General features: G+C 43.5%; 5 protein-coding genes and 1 long non-coding RNA gene across 6 annotated transcripts in view; 2 read left to right on the top strand and 4 right to left on the bottom strand.

Annotated features, from left to right (window-relative positions):
* Positions 1-3,243, bottom strand: part of LOC132707404 (low-density lipoprotein receptor-related protein 2) — a 38,275-nt gene extending 35,032 nt beyond the window's left edge. The window contains exon 1 of the mRNA XM_060679251.1: positions 2,965-3,243. Within this exon, the coding sequence (XP_060535234.1) occupies positions 2,965-3,070 (106 nt within the window). The 5' untranslated portion in view covers positions 3,071-3,243. The remainder of the gene's footprint in view (positions 1-2,964) is intronic.
* On the top strand, positions 36-1,290 carry LOC132707405 (uncharacterized). Its single transcript, XR_009619733.1, has 3 exons — positions 36-474; positions 928-1,002; positions 1,064-1,290. It is a non-coding gene; the product is annotated as an uncharacterized LOC132707405 (long non-coding RNA).
* Positions 3,244-7,935: 4,692 nt separating the features above from the next.
* Positions 7,936-13,936, top strand: LOC132707412 (protein HIRA homolog). Its single transcript, XM_060679260.1, has 10 exons — positions 7,936-8,282; positions 8,339-8,829; positions 8,879-9,166; positions 11,703-12,304; positions 12,364-12,465; positions 12,519-12,699; positions 12,747-13,104; positions 13,155-13,251; positions 13,305-13,555; positions 13,612-13,936. Exons 1-10 carry the CDS (start codon positions 8,246-8,248, stop codon positions 13,809-13,811), a joined length of 2,607 nt encoding a protein of 868 aa, XP_060535243.1. The 5' UTR covers positions 7,936-8,245; the 3' UTR covers positions 13,812-13,936.
* A 556-nt stretch (positions 13,937-14,492) lies between these two features.
* LOC132707414 (ubiquinol-cytochrome-c reductase complex assembly factor 6) lies at positions 14,493-14,709 on the bottom strand. The gene has a single exon (XM_060679262.1). The coding sequence runs from the start codon at positions 14,707-14,709 to the stop codon at positions 14,530-14,532; it is 180 nt and encodes a 59-aa protein (XP_060535245.1). The 3' UTR covers positions 14,493-14,529.
* On the bottom strand, positions 14,493-14,999 carry LOC132707413 (small integral membrane protein 4). Its single transcript, XM_060679261.1, has 2 exons — positions 14,823-14,999; positions 14,493-14,774 (listed from the first exon to the last, which is right to left on the bottom strand). Exons 1-2 carry the CDS (start codon positions 14,968-14,970, stop codon positions 14,713-14,715), a joined length of 210 nt encoding a protein of 69 aa, XP_060535244.1. The 5' UTR covers positions 14,971-14,999; the 3' UTR covers positions 14,493-14,712.
* Positions 15,000-15,378: 379 nt separating this feature from the next.
* On the bottom strand, positions 15,379-16,749 carry LOC132707409 (uncharacterized). The gene has a single exon (XM_060679255.1). The coding sequence runs from the start codon at positions 16,635-16,637 to the stop codon at positions 15,468-15,470; it is 1,170 nt and encodes a 389-aa protein (XP_060535238.1). The 5' UTR covers positions 16,638-16,749; the 3' UTR covers positions 15,379-15,467.
* Between the last annotated feature and the right edge of the window lie 397 nt (positions 16,750-17,146).

A 17,146-nucleotide genomic window follows, 5' to 3' on the forward strand; every position in this document is an offset into this window, starting at 1 on the left:
TTCTATACGACGCCACTCGCTATTAAAAAAAAATGACGCATCCGCGGAAAATTCCGAATTTTGCGTGGAAAATGATGTATTAGTTTAATGGGCCACGGATGGCGGAAATCGTCTCCGCCCACGGACCATTCTTCTTCTTTTTCTCAACACACGGCGGACAAACGTATTGAAAACATTTGCCCTTCGTTATACCGCATTTCGGATAGTATTAACACCCTGTAACATTTCGAATCTAGAATAACGCACCTAGAAAGTGCAATTGGCCGCGATTACCCATTATTGTTCGCCGACAATGAGCGCGGGAAAAAGAAACTGAAAATCGACGCGGAAATTTCCGTCTCACGTTTCGAAAGAAAAATATCGCCGTACCAGGTCGTCTCGTCGCCGGCCGAACGTTTAAATAGGCCTTAATAAGGAAGTCCAGTTTTTGTCCGGCGAAGCGGAGAAGCGATCTTGGCCGTCAATTAACCGCAGGTACGTAGGGCGGCGCGTTTTCGAGGTTATGTTACAAACGGGCAAACAAAAAGCGAATCAACTTAATTCCATTCTAAAACTCGCGAAAAGCGTTAATGAGTCTTTCTTGTGCTAAGAAAAATCCGAAAAAAAAAATATTTCGACTAGTATTTATTTTTATTCCCTTCGACCAAAGTCAACTGCGATGAACCAATCGTTTGTACTTCTTTGAATGTTTTGAGTGTTTTTATGTACATATAAGGGGTGTTTTCCAATTAATTGTCGATAATTAAGGGGACTATTTTTGGGCCATTTTTAAAAAAAATAAAATATATTTTTATATCTGCAATACCACTTTTTTAACATCTTGATCTTCTTCTATCCGTTAGTGTGACAGCATTATTAAAATACTTTAAAAAAATAAACTCCGAGGTATATTTTTGAAATCTTTATAATTATTTCTTACTGTTGTAGTGGTCTGGGTCTGTAAGAATTCTGTCGTCAAGGCGGTTGTTTGACAGATGTCAGTTTTAAATGAGGAGTTGACAGGTATGCATTTTATGTATGTGTACGCTTTTCTAATAGAGTAAGCGAACATTTTATTTAAAAGGAGCGCATCGGACTGTAAGAACAACAGAAATTCAAGAACCAGTTTTCAATTCTATAGAAAAATTGGAAATAATCTGAATATCTCGCGTGTCTTGATTCGGAAAATTTTGCACGATTTTCTATTGTCCCATATCATATTCAGCAAGTTGGGAAATGATATGTATGTATATGTATATGCATTATAACTGTGAAAGTAAAAAGAGTAGTCTTTTATTTTTTTTTCTGAAGGACACTTAAGGATAAAAACGAATTTCCCTGCATGCTGTCATATTAACGATATGGTTATGGCCATGCAGAAAAGAGGATTTTATTTTTTTTAACATCGGTTTGAAACAAATCAAGAAATAACATTTCTTTAGAAATGATTGGGGGTTGTAAAAATAATTTTTATTTTAAAAGAAATCAGTGGCGTAGCATCAATATCTGCCAAAATAGCTAGGTGAAATTCTGTACGCCCGCCACTGGTGTATTTTTTAAAAATTGCAGTACACTAAATAATGCCTTTTGATATATAGTCCGTGTGTGCCAAATTTCATTAAAATATCCAAAGTGGCTTTAGAGATATTAAAAAAATACATTTTATTTTGAATACAGTTAAGATGTATCTTAAAAGTGACGACGTTTAGAATATATGTGCATATGAAGTTTTCTTTTTAAAACGGTATTCAATTAGAAAACACCCTGTATAAAAAATGCCCCTTTGATTTAAATACATTTATTAAATTCAAATAAAATCAGTTTTGGAGTTTTTAGGTTAGGAAAAAAAGCGTTAACAATACTTCCAGTGTTATTTTTGAAACTCCCTGTACGTTCCATCAGGATCCCTTCAAATCTGCGAAATATATCAGCAAAACCCGAAAGAAGTCTACTTTGGTTCTTCAGTAGAATCTAAAAATGAAATGATATACGGGGGACGCCATTTGCACTAAGCAAAGTATAGTGCTGAATTTGTTATTTTATTTATGCCGTTTGCTTATACAGGACGTCCAAGTTGTTTTAGAAAAAAAAGCTAAATCCAAAAGTTATTAATTAATTAATAAATTATTTTGAGAAATATAGCGTGATTCAGAAATATGAGGGAACCTAAACTTTTATTTTTTTATGGAACACGCTGTATATTATTGAGTTATTATGCGCAATCGCCCCAGTGTAGCGAGGATTTTGGTTTATAAATTTTTTTTTCTGTGAAAAAATCTAATGCGAAATTTTTGGAAATTCAGTTAAGTCCCTAAGTGGTTCAATATATTTGGTAAAACAATATTTAACTTATAATTATGCATGCAGAGTTTTACCAAATAGTAAAAGTTAGTAAAACGTATGTATGCACATTTTTTGAGTCGCAATAACCCAAGAAGCCCAACTAACCAAAGTATTATAAGCAATGATGTTTTCAAAGGCAACGTCAGTTGGCCATGCAAATCCAAGTTTGCCATGCAAATCTAGGTCGGCCATGCAAAAGTAAATAAATCAATTTAATTAAATAAATAACCAATGTGAAACTTAATCAAACAGTTCGGGTGTTTTGCGGCTTTGTTTTTTAAGTGTTCTTTCGGGAACTATTGGCAATATCAATATCGCATTTTTGATATTATCCACACTGTTAATAATTTTATTTTATATATTTTTTATGGAAAACCAGCCATATATCCGCAAACACTCGGTATGGGTGATCGAGTATAAAAAGGAGTATCTATGAATGAAGTAACGTACAGGGTGTTCGATTTAAATATACGTATTTATACGTTTTTTTTAGTCTCATAACCAACTTTTACTGGCCGCGTCAACGGCCGCCATTATTTATAAACAACTTCCCGACACGTCGACACACTTTCTACGGGGTAGGTGACGTGGCAACGCCGCCCGCGCCACCCCCGACGTTTGGCAAACGTCGCCGTCGCTCACCTGAACCCGGCGTGAGCCTCGTCGTGTCCGCCCCCATCCCGAATGTCCACCAGGCACTCACTGTCAAAACTACGGCCGTACAGGTCCGTGAGAAAAACCACCCCATCTCGCCGCCCCTGTCCGATAAACGTCTAAACGCGCAACCTCATAACACACAAAACAACGGGAACATTCCCGCGGCCAACCGGATCGCGTACGACGTGGCGTTGGTATGAGAAAAAAAAAACAAACGTGGCCGCCCTCGATAGCCGCCTGCGATCTCGCTACGTCCGAAGCTGAACTGAATGGAGAGCGACGCGAGCAGAAGAACCCACGGAAGTCTTTGTAGGCGCGCGCCGCAGGTATGAGCCGCGTGGCCGGCCTCCGAGAACGGGTACGACCCCAGGTACGAGATCTCCCTGCGACGGGGAAATCCCGACCGATCAGGCAACGTCGCGCCGGTTCTAGAAAGCGGGACACTTTCCTACGCGAAAACGCGTCGCAGGTAGTTCCTAAGCGTCGGATTAGGACGTTTGCTCGTAATGGGCCGCTTAATTTCCCATTCGGGCCGGTACCTGGGAGTACCACCGTGCCTACAGGGCGCCGCATCGTCCGGCGCGGTACCGTCGCGTCTAATGGTACCTTGGGCGGGGGGGAGCGTGACCCGCGCCCGGAGACTGGCACCGCGTGGTACCGAAGGACACCGCGGGTCCGTTCACGAGGTGGTACCGAGACGCGGTAGCGCGCCGAAAAACTACAGTATGGTGCTTTCGCGAATAAACGATAAAGTCTGTTCGTAAGGAAAGACCCGGGCAAGCTGTAAGAATGAAATATGGCCGAACAGGTCCGTACTTCGGTTAGAATTTAATTATTTGGGGTTTTGTTAGGAAAGATAGTAAACAATATTTATTTATGTATGTATGTATTTATGTTTAAATCTAAAATAAAATTACAAATTATATTTATTACGTACTTAAATTACTTAAAATTATTCACATAATATATCAGTATCACTATCGCTATCATCGCCTGTTCTTATTATTATTTGTTCTATATTATTTGCAATATGGATATATGATTGTTCTGCTTTTTCTATATGTTTAACAGAATTTGCCCAACTTTGGGAAGGGATGTTAAAAACTTCGGTTTCTATAAGTTGAGGGCATTTGAGTTAACACGGGGAAAACATTGTTACGACGAATGGCAGATTTCAGTTGGTGCCAAAACATGGTCAATGGGATTAAATATACAGTGGTAAGGTCGAAGCCTTAAAACTGTATGCCCTAGATTTTTTGCATAATTATCACAGACGTATTCCTTTTGTAGGTTCAAGCTTTGTAGAACCTCAATTAATTGCTTTTTGGTATAATCTTCGTGAAAATAAATGTCGTTATTATACATGTAGTTTTGGATTGTTGCTTTTGTGTCACATGAGGAAGGGGTTTTGGTCAACTGTCTACTGTGATAAATTGCATTGTCCATTAGAATGGCGCTATTAGGAGGAATGTTTGGAACTAGTTTGTTTTTAAACCAACTTTCAAATAAATCGGCGGTGGTGTCCATGGTAATCCAAAGAAGAATCTTTAACATTTTTCGCAGACAAAGAAAGTCCATTTGGAATCCAACCATCTTTAGAGACAGCATGCAAAATATTTATTCTTTTACCTCTTTTTGATGGCGCGTTTTTTTTACACTTATCAGTTGAGTCAACCCGGCGTATCATAAGCGTCGAACCAGGTGTCATCCAAGTAAATAATTGGCCTTTGTTGTTCTCTGTAAATCCTATGTTTTTCTAGATATTCCAGTCGCCATTTCCGAATTCTAAAAGATTCCATTGAAACTTGCCTTTTGTCATTTTTTAAAAATCTAAAACCCATGTGTTGAACACACTTCCATAAGGTAGTTCTACCACATTTAACACCGGTTTCATCTTTTTCAAGTCTCCTAATTAATATAATATCTAATGTAGGTACGCTTTGTTCCTCGTATAACTGGTAAATTTTACGCCGTATATCTTGATCACTTTCATCTACACTCGAGAAAATGTCAGCATTCACAATTTTCCATATAGTTGATTTTGGAATTTTTGTCAATGTGGCCGTTTCTTCTAAAGATGCTTACTTGCTGGCACCACGTTCAATGAGAGTCAAATTAACATTGTTTATAACTTCCTTAGTCTCAATAGAATAGTGTTTTCTACATTTGGGCGGGAGCATCTCCTGAGATACACTAGACTCGCACATATTTTGCATAATTCGCACACGATTCAACACACGCTGTATTATACACGAAATAAGAATGATTACTAATAAACTTAAACTTAACCAAACCAAAGAATATTAAAAACAGGTAGGTATAAAATTATTTTCTATTACGGACCACAATTTTACCTGAATTTAAATTCCGAAACTTTAGGTAATAATCTTGTTGCGTTGTATGTTAATGACCATCCTTGGATAATCCCATTCAAAAGCAGTTGGTCCGTTTCGTATATCTATGAACAGACCATACCGCCTGCACACGTAAATCTAAGCTAGAACGTTCACCAAAAACGACTACTATGCGAGAGGAGGGTCCCACTTTTACGTGAATGACATTACACATGATACCACACTTCAAGCCTGTTTTTGAAATTAGATAAATTCAATTGAATCGTACTAGTAACAATTAATGTGTACTTATGGCATGCCATGTAAAATTAACGCGGATAAAACTGTATGACGAGAATTGTTGGGTTAAGATGATAACGTCGCTAATGGGCGGGTGTCCTTAGAGCGCTTGCCCACATTACCGAAAAGCAGAGAAGAAAATATTAGGGTTTAACCAAAGTTTGTTATATAACTTGAACATAACCTGGCCGAATTGCCTTATGAAGCAGCAGCGAAACAAAGCGCAATTAAAAAAAAATAACGAAGTATGTATGGCCGAATGTAGCCGCGGCCAAAGAATTAAATAAGAAGAAAAAGAACCAAAATATATGATGAACTTTAGTTTTCGGTAAGTAACGATTCTTATTCTGTCAAGTCGCGTAATACCTGTTTTCAAAAATAGCTACAAATAAAATATAGATCCGTCGATTGCACTGTAACTGTACAGATTGTGACTATATCGACTATATGACTTTAAATTGCTATTTTTGACACAAAGATAGTCTTCAACTAGCAATACAAGTGATCCAATAAAAACATGTTCTTGCATTGCTTGGAATTGACTTTTGGTATTTATTTTTCATATTATATCCGGATATATAAGTTGTGCAAAAGTGATAGCCCATTGAACGTCCAAATTTGACATATTAAAACCGACCAAAACTGACTTCACTGTTCTGCCGCTAGGAAACAGTTGATTCAATTCAACTCAGAGTACTGCAGTTTGCCCATTTCCCGCTACTCTGCTCTCGCCAAATTTTAATATCGCTTTTCAAAAATGAATTTGTGTTTTAAAATATATGGGCGATTTTACCACTCTTTTGAAAAAAATATTGCGAATAAGGCAGATTCTCGTGCGATTTATCGGTTTCAAAGAGAAAACAAAAAACACAAAATACATCTGACCCAATAAACTTTATGCGGCACATTTCACACTCATCAAAAATATTTTTTATAACTGCTATGTTAATTAATTATATTCAATGTGCCTAAGTAAAAATTCCGCCCTTTATCGGAGCCAGCTGATTCCCCCAGGCACTAGAGGGCGCTGCGAGAGTTGCTGGTCTATCTCCTGCTTATATCTATCATCTGTGGTTCAAAGAAATGTTAACATTTCTATCATTACTTTTAATATAGTATGGAATTTTGAACAAGCTATAAATCTAGTTTGAAATTTTTGTGTGGCAACCGTGAGTGTTAGCGAGCCGATTTAATATATGTAGAACAATATAAATTTGTGTTTTGTAATATGCAGGTATTCCGACCCTGCGCCGCATCCCTTTCTATCTGCGAAAGCACTATACTGTCGCGTAAAGCAGACGCGGCAACGTCGCTCTCAGCGAGTTACGGCCGATTCGATTTTTCGTGACGCGCGGAAGTCTCCCACTTCGTTGTTTTACGCGGAGCAGAAAGCTGCCTTGGCCGTCTTCGACGCAGGATTTTCCCGCCCGCGGAAAAGGACGAAACCTTTCGCGTGAGAACCGGCATTTCGCTCGATCCGATATTTACGACGATCTTAGCTTAATCATCGTGGGAAATGTCGCGCGCTTACGATTCGTCGCCGAGCGTATGCAACCCGGCATACGGCACGGCCTGTGGCACTTTCAGTAACTAAACTATGGTGCCACGTTTGCTGTGGGTGGCTTCGAGTGCTTAGTTTCTGACGGGAACTGCCCGATTCTCCCGGTTATGTTAGTTTAATAAACTTTTTTTATTTCGTTTACTTAACACGCAGATTAATTTGACTCTCACGCCGGAGAATATCTGAAAATTTTCTGCGATTGCCGGGAAATGGGCGAACGACCAAAGCAATCTTGCCCAGCTGCGAGCGATTAGGGTTTTCTCTCTGTAAACTGTGGTGCCATGTCCAACCAACCAAGATATGACGGATCGTCTTTTAAGTCGACCTGTGAGTGTTAAGGAAATTTATTTTCTTTGAGACTTGTTTTTTAAAATAATTTTAGTATTTTAGTATAATAGAATCTTAGTAGTTATTGCAAAGAGGAAAAGCATGGTTACGACTGGGGCAGAAATCAAACGAATGTTATGGCATTTGGATTAACGATAATGCATTTCTAATATTTCATTGTCCTTTGTCCATTGTCGCTAGAAGAGGATCATTAATTAACAAACACAAGACGTTCTCAAATTTACAAAATATTAATAAAGGCAAATATAAATATAAATAAATTTTACTTGTATTATTTTTGAAACGCCTTTTTCTCTAAGACCGGAAAATGGAAGTGTTAGGTAATCTTGAAAATCAAATACTTATATTTAAAACAAAAAAATGTTAGGAATCCCGCGAAATCAAGCTCCGCGTGACGTCAGTGACGTGACTCATTGGTTCCGCCTACATGCGCAATGTCATATCTTTGTTGTATCATGGTGTGGTACATATTTTAAAAATTTATTTTAATGTCCTGTTATTTGGTTTTTGCAATTTTAAAATTCAATCATTTCTCTGTGGCGATCGATAGCGAAACCGGCCGTTTCTGGCGACGGTGGCGCCGCCGCTGTTGACAGCCGCCGAAAATTGTTTTGGGCCGCTCCTCCCGACTTAACCTTTTTTTTTTCCGCAAATTTTCACGCAAATCCGCCTCCCCGCCGACCGGAATGCGCGCCCAAAACAGTTTTTAAGCCGGCGCCCGACGATGATCTTTTTCAAGCCCGCGTGGATCAACCACGAAGGTGGGTCCGAGTTTTTCGTGGGATACGAGGGATACCGTTTCTTCGTGTGTTCGCAGACAACAAACCGATCTTTTCGGTCGACGTGCACCCGAAAGGCAACAGATTCGCGACCGGCGGCCAGGGAGGCTCAGGAGGGAGGATAGTGATATGGAACGTGAACCCGGTGGTCGACGAGGCGGCCGAGTCCGACCCGAAAGTGCCAAAGATGCTTTGCCAGATGGACAACCATCTGGCGTGCGTGAACGTGGTGCGGTGGAGCCACGGGGGGCACTACCTCGCCTCCGGTAGCGACGACAAACTCGTGATGATCTGGAGGCTGACGAACGAGGGCAGCTCGTCTATATTCGGCAGCGGCAAGGTGAACGTCGAGACGTGGAAGTGCGTGCACACGCTCAACTCGCACACGGGCGACGTGCTCGACCTCGCGTGGGCCCCGCACGACGGCTGGCTCGCCTCCGGCAGCGTCGACAACACCGTCATCGTGTGGAACTCTCACAACTTCCCCGAGAAGGTCGCCATGTTGAAAAACCACACGGGCATGGTCAAGGTAGGAAGGATGGAGTCGCCGACGAGGTTTTTTTAAGCTTTTCGCTCAGGGAGTGACGTGGGACCCCGTCGGTAAATACCTCGCCAGTCAGTCGGATGACAAGTCCCTCCGGATATGGAGGACGTCCGATTGGACGCAGCAGGAGACGGTCACCGATCCTTTCCAGGAGTGCTCCGCCACCACCCACGTTCTGAGGTGCTCGTGGTCGCCCGACGGGCAGTATTTGGTGTCGGCCCACGCGATGAACGGCGGGGGCCCCACCGCCCAAATCATCGAACGGGAGGGCTGGAAACAGGACAAGGACTTTGTGGGGCACCGGAAGGCGGTCACCTGCGTCGTAAGTAAACCCCCGGCGTTTTTTAAACAACCCCCGGAGAAGTGACCAACGTATCAAGCTGGGAGATACGAGATACCGAAATTGCTTCGAAATATACTGAACCTGGAAATGTATAGTTTCCAGGATACAGCCGGTCAAACTTTCAAAAATATCTTGCTTTGTTTCTTTAGTCTGGTTAGGAATTTCAATATTTGGCAATTTCGAAGGGTTAATATAACTTAACGAATTTTAAATGGCATAACCAATTTTTTTATTATTTTTTTTATTTTTGAAAATTGTGTCTAAGAGGCTGTGACCATCACAAATACTATTTACCGGGTCACCTGATCGTGGAAAAAATTGTAAATCAAACTTTTCTTTACTTGTCTAATGGCAAATAGCATTTAATGTAAGTTTTTAGGGTAACCTAGATTTTTCAAATAGCACCCTGGTGGAAACAAAAACTTTTTAAAGCCGTTACTTTTTTTGCAACGTTTTGACACGAAAATTATCATAATCCGTTAAAAAATAAGCTCACAGGAAGGAAAAAACCAGATAAGTCAATACATTTTTATAAAAACAAAATTTGACCCAGGTGGCTTTGCTTCTATTCATCATCAAGTCGGCATGATTGAAAGTTCTTACAGTTTGTACATTTTTATCTGATAATCGATTTTGTCGTGTTGTTGATTTGGATATCGCGGAAAACAATAATCAATTTACAAATGTAGAAACAGTTAATATATTTGTGTCAAAATGTTGCAAAAAAGGTACCGGTTTTAGAATATTTTTGTTCCCAATATGGTGCTATGTTGGTCACAGCCTCCTAGACATAATTTTCACAAATTAAATAAAAAATTTAAAAAACAATGAAAATCGCTACCCCAAGCCATTTAAAAATTATAGCGTATATATTGTTGCAAAAATTCTCGGACGTATGCTCTGGAAACATATGTTATTATCTGTCAACTATCGTGATTATTTATTGTAATTTTCTTGTTGCTTTCGCAAAATCGATGATCGATTATTTTGTCCGTTCTCCGTTTCTCTGTAACATTGACATTTTCTACGTGCGGCCATCTTTTTTTTTAATTTTCGGCTGGTTTTTGGACATCGCTATGAAACACGATAAGTGTCCGAAATTTGGAGCAATCGACTTCAAATTTCGCACATATTTGCAGCCTAGTCCTGCGACCGGACCTATTGAAATTGGGGGGGGGGGGGATCGGGAAGTATTTAAAAAAAAATAAAAATTGCGATTAGAAGGCTTCAAGGAAAAAGCTATTTTTCGAAAAATAAAATAAATCCTTATTCTTCATAATTTTCAAAAATGTACGGGGAATTCGCAAAAAACTTAAAATTGTGGTCCCCTAGAAGTGATAATTGACAATAACTAGAAGACTGCGCTACAGATGATAGCTTCTTTTACATGGTCATATAGCCTTTATGGATAGCTAAAACTTTTGTATTTAAGGTTTTCAGCTATCGTACAGGGTGTTCAATTTATTCCGTGATATATTAAGAAATGTAGCAAGTGTCTTAAATTTGAAGCTATCGACTTCAAATTTGGCAGAGAGGTAGAAGTGGTAGAAGAGGTAGAAGTGTTGCGCGAGATATCTCAATAAAAATATTATCGCAAATCGCTACTACTGGCATAAAGTTTCATCTTTATCAAAGTTTGCTGTAATGTAATTTGTGGGTTTTCTGGAACGTTCCCCGGGGGCGCCTCAACTCGAACATTTTCAAAAAATCGTCTGTCTGCATTTGTTTTAACAAAGACTTTGACTTTTGAGAACTAATCAAAACTAAAGATCTGCATCGTAAATTAAATAACTTAAGACATTTCAAATGGGTTTATTCTGAGGAAGAAAAACGCCAAATAATAAAGTTATATTATTCAAACAGTAATATTCCACATAACCTCCATTATTTTCTATACATTGGACAATACTTCCTTTCAAATTCTTATTAATACACGAGGTGATAAAATCAGGGTTTTCTTGTAAAATGAATATTAAGTTTTTCTGTCATCACTTTTAAATTTTCATGTCTATTATAATAAATATTATTTTTTAAGCATCCCTACAAAAAAAAAGTCACAAGGATTCGAATCGGTGCTGTTGGCAGGCCATTTGATTGTTCCTTGCCTATCTATCCAAAGTCTATTTATGTTATCGGTAACTGGTTAGACATCTTCATGCCAAAATAAATTTACATGATTCCTAGCTGGTACATTTTCTAACAACTGTTCTATTTCTGCCGCAAGAAAATTTAAATATCGTTGGCCGTTCTAGGATGCTTCGTGTATAATTGATCCGACCGCCATATTGTTCAACATACCATACCATTAGCTGTGCAAGCATAGATAATATGGTTGCTACCAAGGCAGACTTGACCATTTTCAGGCAATTAAACTGAAAGATCTCAAAAACGGCTAAAAGAAATGTCAATAAACTAAATGTTTTTGAAAAAGATCTACGATAGCGACCGATATATAGGGCAAGGGGGTGGGGCCGAGCAATGCGATAGGTTTGGCCCACGTTGCGCGTCGTTTCAGCGCTTCAACTCGAACATTTTCAAAAAATCGTCGCCCGACAGCCCCAAAAAGGCGACCCAGTATTGCTGTTGCGCGATCGGATCCCGCGATCGCTCGATCAGCGTGTGGCTGACGTCCCTGAAACGGCCCCTGGTGGTCATCAAGGACCTGTTCGACGACAGCGTGCTCGACATATCGTGGAGCAGCGGCGGCCTGTTCCTGCTCGCGTGCTCGTGGGACGGCACCGTCGCCTGCGTCACCTTCGACGCGAACGAGATCGGCGCCGCCCTCACGCTAGACGAAAAGAACGCCCTCTACGAGCGCGTGTACCACAAGTCCCTGCAGGGCGGCTGGGGCGTCAACTTTGGCGGCACCCAGATCGTCGAGGACCCCGAACTTTTGTCCGCCATCGAGGAAATGAACGTCAAGTCGGCGCCGGCGACGCCCGAGGTCGTCGAACCGCCCCGCGCCCCCGACGACGCCTCCAATCCCAACCAGAACGTCCTGGTGCCGGTCAACAAGCAGGTGGAGACGCGGTTGCCGTCCGGGAAGCGCCGCATCACTCCCATGCTGCTGACGACCGCCCCGACCGCCACGTCCGACGTCGACCCCAACGCGTTGCAGTAAGTCGCGGCGTGCGAGTCTTAGGGGGGGCGGTGCTCACCGCAACTGGGCGTTTCAGGGTCAGCGCGGACTCGACGACCTTCAGCAAATCGTCACCGACGAAATCGCAGATCGTGATCGAGAAGAGGACGGAGCCAGAGTGTCCGAAAAAGTCGTCTCCGTGAGTTTATCGCGAGTGGGCCGGGCCGTGCGTGTTTGACGCGGTTGTTTCAGGCGCGCGACCACCCAGACGGACCACGTGGTCAGCAGGCCGCCCAGCTCGGAGATAACGCAGCTGATGTGCTCGGAGGTGCCGGGCGACGAGCCGGTCACCAATCTAATCGGAGTCCTCGACCCTACCAAGCTGCCGGTGGGCGTGGCCGTCACGAAACAGGCCGGCGCGTTCAAAATTCAGGTAAACGTCGCGCGTTCGACGTGCCGGCGTCTGACGCGTCGTTTCAGGTGACCAACGGCTGCCACAAGATGGCGGGCGGCGCGTCCTTGTCGAAGATAGAGGTGGGCGGACCCGCCGAGCCCGCGTGGGATACCTATCTGGGCTCTCCGGTGCGAATAATCGGGTCCAATCGGACGACGATAGTCGCGTGCTGCGAGGACCTCACCCTCAACTGTTACGACCTCGCGACGGGGGCCCGCCCCCTGCCCCCTCTCCTCGTCGAGGACTTGGTCTCCGCCCTCAGCCTGTCCGATTCCGGGCTGCTGCTCGTATTAACGAAAACCGGGCTGTTGCACATGTGGGACCTGCGAAAGGGGCGGAGCGTCCTGAGCCGCGCGTCCGTACGCAGCTTGCTCGCCGGCAAAGGTAAGAACGGGGGCGGGGGCGGGGTTCCGCGAAGCGCCATTCGTCTTCAGTTTCAGTGAAAAGCTGTTTTTTAACCGCGTCGGACCAGCCCATCGTGACCCTGAGCGACGGACGCGCCTACTCTTACTCCATGGACCTGCAGACCTGGTGAGTAGGCGACGCCGCGGGGAACTTCGCCTCCACTCTCGCGTATTCCGCAGGGTGCAGCTGTCCAACCCCCTCGACCCGGTCATAAGGTCGGGGAGCGCGATGGTGCGCAAGGTGCCCGGCAATCTTCCCCTCGCGTCGCTCCAGCGGATGATGCCGTCGTACCGTCCCGCCGACTCCGCCCTCCCGTCGGGAGTGACCCTCAGCTTCCTCGAGTCTCAGATCGCCGCCACCGGCATACTGAAGTCGGTGATCGAGTACAAGCACTGGCTACTTGCCACCGTCAACCATCTGCTCGATCGGGGTGAGGGGGTTCTTCTTTTTTTTTAATGTCTTCTTCTTTTACGGGGCGGCTTACAGGACCGGAGTGCCGGTTGCGGCTCATCCTGGACGATTTGATGGGCCCCGCCCACGGCCGCGCGAAGAAGAGGCGGTTGGAGGCGGACGTGATGGGGATCCCAAGGCGGGGCCTACTCAAGGAGATCCTCGCCGTGATCAAGACGAAACTGCCGTGGCAAAGGCTGTACCGCGAGTACAGCGAACAGCTCAAAGAACTGTGATCGCGTTCTCTGCCATATTAGCGCTAGGCGACACTTTGTACATTTTTTTTTTAATTTTCTACACGCCCCGCGCGGGCGACCACTTGCGATTGTACCCATTTTTGGTAATAAAAACTCAATTCGTATGGCCGTTTGAATTCTGTGCCTTTAGTACCGCCTCTTGGAAAGAAGAAGAGCGGTAAGAATGTATTCTGTATTTTCTTTGATGTACAGGGAACTAAAATGTGATGGCAATGACAATGGGGGTTTTACTTTAAAAGCGAAGAAGATAAGAAGTTTTCTTTGACTAAAACTACCACTACTTTTACGTCAAATGCCAGTTTGAAACAATAATTCACATATACGTAGAGTAGAATAACATCTTAAATAATAAGATATCCAGCTTGGGAAACCGTATTTACATACACCTCATAGAATCCGTGTACATCCACGTAAGATGAACACTATTTCCCAAACTTATAGGCGCTACATCTCTATCACTTCAGATAACGAATATACGTGACAATATTTTCTTTAAACGACACTAATTTCGACCGATTTCTATAAATTTTTTGGAACCGGGCAGGAGCAACGTCCGCCATGTGCAATGGTTCAATCGAAAGTCTGATCATATCCTGAAACGTAGAAACGAAAAGAAGAAGACGACAACGTAGAGGTTAACTTAAAATAAAACGTCATATTCTAATAAAAAATCGTCTATTAAACAACACTAGGCGCTCTAAACGTCCTTGTTTTGCGATTCGCTCGCGTTACGCCGAGCTCTTTCTTCTTCCACATAGCGATCGAGGTCCGTCAGAGGTTTGTAATAGGCGTGCACAAGTTGCGCTCCCGCAAACATGCTAACGAGGGACGCCGCTACCAAGCGGAGATACGCGCCCCAGGAAACGCCCGCCGGCATCTCTCAACGCCCCAGCAGTTCCTTGTCGACGATCTCTCTCGCTCGGCTCCGCTTGAAAGTACGATCTGAAAGCAAGCGCTAGAGCAGCCACCGCAAAGGCATGCGATACTCACAAAAATTAGTCTCTCCCACATGCCAGTTGATCATGGAAAACTCCAACGCGGCGCCCAGCACGAAAAACAAAGGCATAAACCTGTAGAGACCGAAGCGCTCCTTACCGGGCCATTTATCGAGCAACCTATGGATTCGTTTGCGGTACATGAGATTAGTAAGACGTCCGCTTGCATAATAGTCAGCTTCTCCTTCTTAACTTCTCTTAGGCAAAATGGTAGGATCGTTCGGCCAGCTTGAAAAATGTTTCAATTTAAATCTCAATTAGTGTAACGATTCCCGTTACACTAATTGCTACCCATTTGCTATCACTTGTTAGACAAAATACTTTCGAACCGATATTAGGAAAAACACGGCTCTCGAGGGTGTAGGATTCTGTGGTTGATTGTACCTGACAGCTAGAGGCTCAATAGACGCGCCAGAAAATAAACGAGCAAACGTTTCATAAGTTTTTTATTTTATAAACCACTGATTAACAGAATTAACCAACTCAAGAACGATTTCATCTTTTATGCCGAAAGTAGAATGGATTTATGTCTCGTTATTCTAGCCCACTACGGCAGAAGAAGAAGTAGGTTATGTTAACAAGGAAACATTTATTTTCGTTACACAACAGCGAAAAAATAAATAAACGTGTTGGTTTATAGTCAGGAGTTTATTATTTCGAGCATTTGCCTGAATTCGGCGTCGGTCTGGGTCTCGGTGTGCGCCACGCCTTTGAAGCCGGCTGTGTCGGCGGTCGACATCGAAGTCTGGCTTTGGACGGACCGCAGCACATCGTCGAACGCGGTCTGCGTGTGGGTGTCGTTGAAGCCCGTCAAGCCGCTGAGGATTTCGTCGCACGTCTGCGTGTACATGTTGGAGTAATAATCGCAATTGAACAGGTCGTCGCCCAACATAAAGTCAGTCTGGGTCTCAGTGTGGCAGTTGAAAAAGTTGCTGAGACTGTCGCCGAGCAAATCGGACGTGTCGGTGTGAATGGAATCGCGAGCGGTCGTCGAGATAGAGTATATATCGTCTTCGTCGACGGTCTGCGTGGCCGACGAGTTTTTCTGTGTGTCTCTCATGGTAAACTCAAAGTCCTCCAGTCGGAACGAGGTGTTGCAACCGCTCTCGCACGACTTGACGACTTCGGTCTGGGTGACGGCGCTTTTCTGACCGATCGCGTCGTCCGCGTCGCTTCTTCGCCACAGACCAAAAAACTCGCCCACCGTCTGGGTTTCCACCGACAGCTGGACGCTTTTGCAGCCTGTCTGCGTTTGCTGCGAGTTTTGCGTCATTTTGCTGGCCAACGCGCGCTTACCGGGCAACGTATGACTATCGCGGACGCTACTCGATCCCCTTTCGCCCAAAACTTTCGCCTTGAAAGTCGACTTTTCCGGCACGGCATGTTTCTTACGTCTGCCGTGGGTTTTCAACGTGTCGTAACACGCGTAAGACGCGGTGCAGTCGCCGCACGTAAACGACAAGCCGCAAAATTCGAGGTGCGCCTTCATTAGGGGGGCCGACGGGAATTTTTTTCGGCAAGAGGGGCACTCGAACGCCCTCGCGGCGTGCACCTTGAGGTAGTGTTGCCTCAGCAGTTTCATGCTCTTGAAGTGCTTCAGCGCGCTCCACGAGCACGCCCGCTCGGGGCAAAAGTAATGCTTTTCGGCGGCCCCGCGCTCTAGCTCCGTCCTCTTGTGAGTTTTCGTCAGGTGAAGGTTCAGATTCGACTCGGACGAGAATATCTGGTTGCAGCCTCGCTCGGGGCACTCGATCCTGTTGTTTATCTGGCACTGCTCCGCCGTCGGGTAGATTTTTAAGGGGCCCGTCATTTTTTCAGTTTCGTGGTTCTTATTCTTCTTCTTCACTTCTGATGGCCAAGTTTATCAGGATTATTCGGTCAGTATCGTTTGGAGGTTAGGTTCGCTGACGTTTTTCTTCTTTACTTATAAGTAGAGTGCCCACTTAATTGAGAATGAATCATTATAGCTCGCCATTCCATTTAGCAAGAGTGGTGGGGAATCAAGGTACTGTGAATGCGGGGAAGTTTGTACAGTTTGTTGTACTTAAAATTTTAGTTTTATTCTTGTTTATTATAAAAAACATCCAATGCGTCCACAACATCTATCACAGAATACCAAGGTTAATTTGGTTAGTTTTAATTTCGCCATACCAAAAAAGTCATTTCGATGGCCGTATGTTGAGGCAGTGGTGTGATGATAAATTAATATTAACATTAATAGTGCTGCTGCGGGAAGTCTAAATTGAGTATTGTTATAATTATTCTATAGTATTGAGTTACGACATCGATTGGTAGATTTGCTTATGTGTTGAATTGCAT

The sequence above is a fragment of the Cylas formicarius genome, unplaced genomic scaffold, assembly GCF_029955315.1.
Source record: "Cylas formicarius isolate icCylForm1 unplaced genomic scaffold, icCylForm1.1 PGA_scaffold_9__14_contigs__length_23061073, whole genome shotgun sequence".
NCBI classification, from domain to species: Eukaryota; Metazoa; Arthropoda; class Insecta; order Coleoptera; family Brentidae; genus Cylas; species Cylas formicarius.

Excerpts from the sequence above, each read along its gene's own strand:
- LOC132707409 (XM_060679255.1), bottom strand. The coding sequence starts at position 16,637 with ATGACGGGCCCCTTAAAAATCTACCCGACGGCGGAGCAGTGCCAGATA.
- LOC132707414 (XM_060679262.1), bottom strand. The coding sequence starts at position 14,709 with ATGCCGGCGGGCGTTTCCTGGGGCGCGTATCTCCGCTTGGTAGCGGCG.
- LOC132707413 (XM_060679261.1), bottom strand. The coding sequence starts at position 14,970 with ATGTACCGCAAACGAATCCATAGGTTGCTCGATAAATGGCCCGGTAAG. Across the intron at positions 14,775-14,822 it reads TGTGGGAGAGACTAATTTTT|ATCGTACTTTCAAGCGGAGC; the intron begins GTGAGTATCGCA and ends GCTTGCTTTCAG.
- LOC132707412 (XM_060679260.1), top strand. The coding sequence starts at position 8,246 with ATGATCTTTTTCAAGCCCGCGTGGATCAACCACGAAG. Across the intron at positions 8,830-8,878 it reads ACCACACGGGCATGGTCAAG|GGAGTGACGTGGGACCCCGT; the intron begins GTAGGAAGGATG and ends CTTTTCGCTCAG. Across the intron at positions 9,167-11,702 it reads GGAAGGCGGTCACCTGCGTC|CGCTTCAACTCGAACATTTT; the intron begins GTAAGTAAACCC and ends GCGTCGTTTCAG.